The sequence below is a fragment of the Apis cerana genome, linkage group LG15 (assembly GCF_029169275.1).
Source record: "Apis cerana isolate GH-2021 linkage group LG15, AcerK_1.0, whole genome shotgun sequence".
Classification (NCBI taxonomy): Eukaryota; Metazoa; Arthropoda; class Insecta; order Hymenoptera; family Apidae; genus Apis; species Apis cerana.
In genome coordinates this window covers 9,028,649-9,037,873 of record NC_083866.1, presented here as the reverse complement: position 1 = coordinate 9,037,873, position 9,225 = coordinate 9,028,649, and the positions used below count along the sequence as shown (strand labels likewise).

Sequence of the window (9,225 nt, the reverse complement as noted above, 5' to 3'; positions counted from 1 at the left end):
TTTAAGATTTCATTTTTTATATATAATTATATATAATTATAGAAATACGATAAAAATGAATAATTTTAACACTTTATTCTAAAATGAAAGGTTTTAAGAGATTCTTTGGTAATTTGTAAATAAATTTACTACTACAAGCAGACTGCAAATTCACCAATACACATCACCATTTTCCAACAATTTCACTGACATTGCATAAACTCTCACATTAATCTGTAATCTCAGAGTATGAACAATGAAATGTAATTAAATACAGTGACAACGTAGCAAAAGAGTCTATCTCTAAATCAGTTGAAAAAATTATAACACTGTTACAGAATCAGAATTACATTTTTATGTGAATAACTCAAATATAAAATTACATAGAAAAACTTATGAACAACAAAAAAATTCATATATAATTCTATGTAATGTATATACAAAATAACGTATCAGATTAGGGCAGTTATGCACATATAAATTAATAATCAACGAATTATATTTCATTTTATCTATACATATAAAATGAAATTAAATATTCATGTAATCTTATTAATACAACTTTCACAATTATATATTTTCCTTGTTTAATTTTAATATTAAAAAATGTCGTTTCATTATTACATTTTTGTATATTTAGTTTTGCTTAGTTAAAATTTACCCTAATTATATACGTAAAATTGCATATACTTACACAGAATATCAGTATTGAATTAGATTTATGTATTTTTGTATTATCAATTTCTTAGAATTATTTTTCTGTAAAATTTGTGTTTATAAACACAAAGTATTTTCTGCAGAATAGACAGGCCCTTTTGTCGTATGCTCACTGTAATGAGGTACACAGACATGAAGACTTAGCTGTAAAGATCATCATCTCCATCATCTTGGAAGGCTTGATCACCTTGTGTTGTGTCTTGAGTACCACTTGTTCCACTTTGCGGAAATCTATGAATTTTATTTAAATATTGATTTATGTACAAAGATAGTATATATTATGAAATTTTTAAGAAACATTTAAATAATTTATATATTTTACCTGAAATTGCTGCCAAATCCACGAGATTGTTGAAGTGTCTGTGCGAACATTTCATATTTTCTAATATCATTATCAGATACAGAACGTCGTGCAAATCTCATTGCTTCTTCAAAATGAGCTCTAGTTATTTCTGGTACAGGATCATCCTCATCCATCTTTAATATGTAAAATAGAAAATATTAAATAAATTATATTTTCTTAAAAGCAAAATACAATATTAATTTAAAACTTCATATAAATAATAAAATATTTTTAAGTGTAAAAGTTATTTTATTTTATTCCTTTCATAACTAATTACATAGTTTTATATTTTAAATATTTATATGCATAAAATAATTATTAAAATTTATTAATTATAAAAAGCTAAAAAAATATTTTTTTGATATATTTTCAAAAATTTTGATAATAGATAATTTTATTTTTTAAGTTGTCTATTTTTTATAATTTTATCATATCATATTATATTATTTAATTTATATTATTAATTTATTATATCATAAAGAACAAAAAATGTTAACTATTATGTTATTCTCTATATGTACATATGATATTCTATATTTGTAATATATAAAATATTATTATCTTGAACAAAAATTAAACATTTTATAATTATTGAAAACATTTAATATAAGACTTATTTTTTTTATATTATATGAAAAATACATTTTACATTTAAAATTAGTATTGTAATAATTATTAATCTCAACATTTTTTTTTTGTAAATTTCAATATAACATTTATTTTAACATAACAACAATTAAAATAATTATCTAAATTCATATAAATAAAATATATCAAACATTACTTACATCCATAGATACAGATGGATTACTAGCACGTTCTTTTTCTCTTCGAATTTCAGTTTCAATACTTTGTCTAATAGCAAGTTTACATGCACGTTGACAAATTTCTGTTATATCAGCACCCGAGAAACCATGTGTTACTTTAGCTATATAGCTTAAATCTACATCCTATAATATTAAATATTAAAAATATAATTAAGTGACAGTTAAAATAAAATATAAAATCTTATTAAAAATATGAATTTATTTAATTTCTTTTACCTTTGCTACAGGTGATTTTCGAAGGTTAGCTCTAAAAATCGCTTCTCGAGATTTTTCATCTGGTAATGGTATATAAATCAACTGATCTAATCTACCAGGTCGTAGAATAGCGGGATCAATAATATCAGGACGGTTAGTAGCTCCTATGATAAATACATTTTTTTTGGCTCCCATACCATCCATTTCTGTTAAAATTTGATTTATTACGCGATCTGCTGCTCCACCAGCATCTCCTAATGTGCCACCACGAGATTTAGCAATAGAATCAAGTTCATCAAAAAATAATACACAAGGAGCTGCAGCTCTTGCCTATAAGTTTAATAACGATAAATGAAATAATTCTTTATTTTTTTGAATTTAAAATACTTACTTTATCAAAAACATCTCTAACATTCGCCTCAGATTCACCAAACCACATAGTCAATAATTCTGGACCTTTTACAGAAATAAAATTTGCTTGACATTCATTTGCTATTGCTTTAGCAAGTAATGTTTTACCGCAACCAGGAGGTCCATAGAATAATACTCCTCTGGAAGGTTGCATACCAAATTTCAAGAATTTATCTGGGTGTTCAACAGGATACTATATAATAAAAAAAAACATAATTATTTTATTTTATAATTTAAATAGATATAACATATTATATATATATTATATACAGTTATATTTTTTTATAATATATATTTAATAATTGTCTTACCTGTACCAGTTCCTGCAATTCCATTTTAACATTTTGTAAACCTCCAATATCGTCCCATGTAACAGTTGGAACTTCCACAATAGTTTCTCGTAGGGCACTTGGACTACTTTTAGTCATAGCATACTAAATTAAAGAGAAACATAATATTATTTATAAAAATTAATATATATTTGTGAAAATATTTCGAGATTTAATATATATAAATTAATTACTTTGAAATTATCCATAGTGACAGCAAGAGAAGATAAAACTTCAGCATCTATATGTTCTTCTTCCAAGTCAATAAGATCCATTTTTTCTCGAATTTGTTGTAATGCTGCTTCAGAGCACAACGAAGCCAAATCTGCTCCTACATGCCCATGTGTTTCAGCTGCAATCTAAACAAATGTGTTAATTTAAAAAAATATTATATAAAAATTAATAATTTAAGAATTTTAAACTTAATAATATAGACCTCTTCTAATTCAACATCATCTGCAAGTTTCATATTTTTTGTATGAATTCGTAAAATTTCTAAACGACCAGTAGCATCAGGTATTCCAATATCAATTTCCTTATCAAAACGACCAAAACGACGTAATGCTGGATCAATGCTGTTAGGTCGATTGGTAGCAGCCATAACAATAACGTGAGAACTTTGTTTCATGCCATCCATTAAAGTTAATAGCTGAGATACTATACGTCTTTCTACTTCTCCATGAGTCTAAATTTAACAGTATTATTATAATATCATATTAATTATACAATAAATTTGTGAATTATATATTAAAACAATATATATTAACAAAATAATTCATAGAAACCTTTTCTCTTTTTGGAGCGATTGCATCAAGTTCATCAATGAAAATTATAGCTGGTGAATTTTTTTCAGCTTCTTCAAATGCTTTTCTTAAATTACTTTCCGACTCTCCCGCAAGTTTACTCATAATTTCAGGACCTTTTAACAGAATAAATATTAATATTCTATGAAAAAAAAATTTTTTTTGAAATTAACATACCATTAATAAGAAAGAAGAATGCGCCTGTTTCATTTGCAACAGCACGAGCAATAAGAGTTTTTCCAGTGCCTGGTGGTCCATATAAAAGAATACCACGAGGTGGTTTAACTCCAATAACTTTAAATAAAGATGGATGCCTTAAAGGTAATTCTACCATTTCCTTGATTTGAGCTAATTGTTTACGAACTCCACCAATATCATCATAACCTACAGCATTTAATGCCTCTTCTTCTTCCTACAATGTTTTTGGATATTTGTATTATAATAAAAATAAATAAACAATCATTAAAAAATTATTTAACTAACCTCCCTTTTAATAGCATCACCTTCACAGTGAATAATTGTGTCAGGAGCTACAATACAAAATGGTCCAGGATCTGTTTCTACTACTTTAAATTCTACAACACGCATACCACCACGTACAATAAAATTATCATCTTTATGAACAGGACGATAAGCTTCCAAGAAGTATGGTTTTAAATATACTTCAAATAAGTTTCTACAATAAAAAATAAGATATATGTTATATTATAAATAACCCTAAATTAAAAAATTAAAAAATGTTAAATAAATAAATTACTAATAATGAATAGTAAATTATTTATTTTCTTTTTTTATATACAAAATACATTAAATTTTATGTTTCATATAATTATTATTATTTATAGTTATTATTTCTATATCATTTAATAAATTTGTAATATTAATTATATTTTTATAATTGTTATGAAATGTTAAAAATATATGTATCATCTTATTTGTATATTAAAGTGAAAAAGATATTTAAAAATATTCATGATTTAATTTTATTATTATGATTTAAAATTATAAATGATATAATGATGAATAAAATAATTATAATTATATGGATGATAAGATAAAGATAATTATTAAAATAAGAGATAGTAAAAAATAATAATAAATAATTAAAAATAATTAAATCTTGATTTTAAGTTAATTTATTAATTTATTAAAAATATAATCAAATAAAAATTATTATTGCAAAAAGTCATATGTTTAAACATAAAAATATCAAAAGTCATAAATGCTAATAATTAATAATAATATTTAAATATAAAAAATAATTATTATAAATATAAAATAATTACTATATTTCTTTAAGAATTATTAATTTACCCTGTAAGACCAGTTACTGTATCATCCATTGGTAGTACATGAATACGTTTTCCATATTTAACTTCTGGACATGCTTGTACAGAGACAACATCACTTAAACGTACACGTAAGTTATTTCTTATAACACGGTTCATACGAATTTTTTCATCAGGACAAGTATCATCAGAAAGAACAATGCATACAGTTTCTTTGCGTCTTTTTCCTTTCAACAATACTGTATCTCCTCGAAAAAGTTGTAATTCATCCATTTTTGCTTGAGACAGAGCCACAACAGAATTATCATCTGCAATAGCTTCATCCACTAATAATCTATTTGGCTTGTCCTTCTTTCGAAGGATTGCTGTTGCCAAATCTTCACTGTTATAACATAATATATTTTATTAATTTAAATATAATACTAATATAATAATTAATATAATAATTAAATAAAATTTATATAATATTTATACAAATAAAAAATTTAAATTTAATTTATTAGTATTTATATTACATAAACATTTAGATTATAATCAACATAATAATCTTAAAGTTTGAATTGTTTTATTTATTAATAGGATTAACTTCTTTTTTTTCTTTTTATAATTATTATTTTTATAATTCATATCTGATTATTATTTTAGATATATTATAATAAATAATTATAATACAAATTATTATCATTAAATATCATATTATATATATATATTTAACATTTAATATAAATTATTATGTATTTATTATTTAATAATAAAAACTAATTGAATTTTCTAATCTGTTATGTAAATTATAATAATTTATAAATATGCACATACACATATGTATACACATATACATTTTAATGAAAATATTTGATTTTTTATACTTTATTATTATAAAAATGAAAATATAGAATATATTCATTAAGTCATAAAAAAGTATTTTTAAAACATTTAATTATAATAATGTCACGTGATAAATATACAATATAAATTCATATCAATAATTATTATCAAATAGTAAAGTTAATAATTAATTTTAAAACAAACATTCAATTTCATACATGTGACATTATATATATATGTGTATATATATATGTGTGTATGTATGTGTATGTGTATGTGTATATATATATATATATATATATCATATATATATACATATATATATATATACACATGTATATATATATATATATATCTTAAAATGTAAATAATTTTTACTTTTATCAAAAATTTATTATGGAATCAACAAATGTCATAGTAAAAAAATAAATCAGTATTAATACAAATTTCTTTGTCATATTCGATATAGTATTCGCCATGAACAGTCGGCACACAAAAGTGATAAGCACGATTTGTATATTATAAATTATTCTTTAAAAAAAAAAATAATAGTTTACAAGATATAATCACTTTTAACAATATAAAATTTAATAAATGTTATTTACTTTTATAAGAATCTATAAAAAGACGCGTTGCGTCGACATGATGACAACGTAAAATTGGAAGCCAGCATGGATGGATATTATTTGCATATTTCACGTTTGAAAATTGAAGTATAAGAATTAAATTATTGTAAATATTACCTAATTAAACGCTTTTTCTGTTAAATTAACTTACCTTTTTGGTTCGCCCATTATTCACTTGATTTAACGCAAAAGAAAATGCACAGACAACGATCAGAACTCAGTATCGTAACACGTACGAGTCAGCAACACCTATAGTCAGTCCAATGAACATTCTCATTTGAACTTTCATGGCTTGCATTAAACTCCCCATTGTTAAATCAAAATTTAAAGGCAGATTTACAAAAAAAACTCATCATTTTATGTTTATTAATGTTATACATATAATTTTAATAATTTTATTGATTACAAAGATAATTAAAATACTTTGAATAACTTTTATTTATTTTTTATTTTTATTTTTTAATCTGAATACATAAAGATTATTATATATTCAAATAAAGTTTAAATGAAATATTTGTACTAAATCCATGTGTAGAACTTTTTAAATAAATATAAACTTATATTTAAAATTTTTCTTTTTGTTAATTTTAAATTTATGTTACATTCATTAGATAATCTTAATACTATCTAGTAAAAGTGTGTTTCAAACTAAACTTTAGATCACGTCACGACATTCTCGAAGTGAGAATACGATAAATATACTTGTCAAATCGGTCTAAAATGGCTGGAATTAAAGGTTATTCGGCATATTTTTAATTACATAAATATATAAAATTTTTTTATAAAATCAAAAAATATGATATTGCCGATAAAAATTTAATAATAAGAAGCATAAATTAAAAAAAATAATATGTTCAAACATAACCTACTATTTTTATTATCATTGCTGTCAAATTTTTTCATATTTATTAATTTATTTTATAATTTTTTATAATGTAAATTTATTATTCTTTTTACTTATTTCTCTTTATAAACAATTATTTTCAGATATTATAAATATTTATTATATTCAGATATTTAAATATTATATTAAAAGATGAGAAAGGTTGAATATTTTTTTTTAATATTTATATACAGATTATTAAAAATGTAAGAAATATTATCTCATATAAAATGTGAAATTGAAAAATATTCATTATGATAAATAGATTATAATATATATAAAATGATCTATATTTTTATATTTATATTTTTTCAATTAAGTTTTTTTATTAATTATTTGATTTTTATATGTATTTTATATTAGTTATTTTATAAATAAATCATTTATTATACAAACTTTTTATAAAGTTTTTCATTAAATAAATATAAAAAACAAGTATATAAATTATTTTTTAATTAGTTTTTATAATTTTAATTTTATAATATACAATTATAATTTAAAATTATATTGTATAATATAAAAGTTATATATTTATATATAATATAATTTCTTCATTTTGTTACATGCTTTTAATGATCTTCATTAATAAACAGCGTAAGTAATTCAAAATAATTCATATAGAATATTTTTTTATAATAAATATATAATAAGTGTAACAAAAATTTTATAGATTAGTACTTTTGGCATTTGGTGGATCTATTGGTATGACATTTGTCATACTTGGTTGTGCTTTACCTACATATAAGTAAGTATATATTATAAATAAATTAATGTTGTATATTAATATTATTTATTTTTTATTTAATACTATTATATTATAATATTACTTATGTTTTATTTTGACAATATCAAAATATATTCTGATATTAAATTATATTCTGATATTAATATGAGATAGTATGATTTTAATTTTATTATCATTAAATATGAAAATATAAATTATTGACAAAATGTATATACATATATATATATATTGTTTTTAGAGTATGGTGGCCATTTTTTGTTGTGTTATTCTATATATTAGCACCAGTCCCAACTATAATTGCACGTCGTTATACAACAAATGATTTTGAAAATAATCCTAATCCATGTTTGGAATTGGCAATATTTATTACTATGGGCTTTGTGGTATCATCTTTTGCTCTTCCTATTGTCTTAGCTCGGTCTCCAATCAATGATCCAGTGGTATATTAAAATTATACATATTTTTTTAAATCTTAAAAAAAATATTAAATATTACATTATATTTTTATATTATTATGAACATAAAAAAATTTAATAATGTAAGTAATATTATTTTTCATTATGTTTTCAGATACAATGGGGTGCTTGTTATTTGACTTTAGCAGGTAATATTATTATATATCTAACTCTAGTCGGATTTTTTGTAACCTTTGATCAAGACGAACTCGAATATAACACATGTTGAAATACTGTACTTCATTGTACTTATTTATTAATACTACATGGTAATATCTTAGATCACATTTTATTATTTCTAATTAATTTTATATTCTTTTTAAGTATAATTTGAATACTTTCAGGTTTTTGCAAAATAAAAGGAATGTAAATCATATACTGCACTGACTGACAGTTATGTGTTGATTCTAAGTCATCGCAAAATTTATAGTATATTATTTACACGATATATATATTATCACAAGTCATTTATAGTAGATATTAATACTATAACAAATAGTATTACAATAACTAATACTAAAGTCAATAATGATTTATTTTGCTATTTCTATGCAGTAACTAAAATTTCAAATTGTAAAGGATTAAAATTTTTATAAACTTTTTTGGATAAAATTAGAAGTATAACTATGCTAAAACATGTAAAATTTAATATACTATTTATTGAATTTAAGTTCTTGAAAGCAATATTAATAAATACAATTTTTTATATTATGTATTTCATATTTCCTATTATTTTTACAAATTAATAATTATGAATTAAATAAATTAAATTGTAAGTTTTTATATAATGTTTTGCAA

At 21.5% G+C, this 9,225-nt stretch overlaps 2 protein-coding genes across 3 annotated transcripts; one reads left to right on the top strand and one right to left on the bottom strand.

The window, feature by feature from the left end:
* Nucleotides 1-60: 60 nt before the first annotated feature.
* LOC107997434 (transitional endoplasmic reticulum ATPase TER94) lies at nucleotides 61-6,653 on the bottom strand. The gene is made up of 13 exons (XM_017056037.3): nucleotides 6,496-6,653; nucleotides 4,919-5,275; nucleotides 4,088-4,280; nucleotides 3,782-4,016; nucleotides 3,587-3,720; nucleotides 3,238-3,486; nucleotides 2,996-3,160; nucleotides 2,784-2,906; nucleotides 2,453-2,665; nucleotides 2,083-2,391; nucleotides 1,828-1,989; nucleotides 1,019-1,173; nucleotides 61-927 (listed from the first exon to the last, which is right to left on the bottom strand). Exons 1-13 carry the CDS (start codon nucleotides 6,510-6,512, stop codon nucleotides 837-839), a joined length of 2,403 nt encoding a protein of 800 aa, XP_016911526.1. The 5' UTR covers nucleotides 6,513-6,653; the 3' UTR covers nucleotides 61-836.
* On the top strand, nucleotides 6,645-9,138 carry LOC107997394 (leptin receptor gene-related protein). 2 transcript variants are annotated; one of them, XM_062086124.1, is made up of 4 exons: nucleotides 6,645-7,821; nucleotides 7,898-7,972; nucleotides 8,211-8,412; nucleotides 8,543-9,138. In XM_062086124.1, the coding sequence occupies exons 2-4, from the start codon at nucleotides 7,932-7,934 to the stop codon at nucleotides 8,654-8,656; spliced, it is 357 nt and encodes a 118-aa protein (XP_061942108.1). In that variant the 5' UTR covers nucleotides 6,645-7,821; nucleotides 7,898-7,931; the 3' UTR covers nucleotides 8,657-9,138. The 2 variants fall into 2 exon arrangements, with proteins under 2 accessions (XP_061942108.1, XP_016911442.1); XM_017055953.3 differs by lacking the exon at nucleotides 6,645-7,821 and having other exon boundaries at nucleotides 8,543-8,696; nucleotides 8,772-9,138.
* The last annotated feature ends 87 nt before the right edge of the window (nucleotides 9,139-9,225 follow it).

Excerpts from the sequence above, each read along its gene's own strand:
- LOC107997434 (XM_017056037.3), bottom strand. Across the intron at positions 3,161-3,237 it reads ATGATGTTGAATTAGAAGAG|ATTGCAGCTGAAACACATGG; the intron begins GTCTATATTATT and ends ACATTTGTTTAG. Across the intron at positions 2,666-2,783 it reads AATTGCAGGAACTGGTACAG|TATCCTGTTGAACACCCAGA; the intron begins GTAAGACAATTA and ends TTTATTATATAG.
- LOC107997394 (XM_062086124.1), top strand. The coding sequence starts at position 7,932 with ATGACATTTGTCATACTTGGTTGTGCTTTACCTACATATAA. Across the intron at positions 7,973-8,210 it reads TGTGCTTTACCTACATATAA|AGTATGGTGGCCATTTTTTG; the intron begins GTAAGTATATAT and ends TATTGTTTTTAG. Across the intron at positions 8,413-8,542 it reads CTCCAATCAATGATCCAGTG|ATACAATGGGGTGCTTGTTA; the intron begins GTATATTAAAAT and ends TTATGTTTTCAG.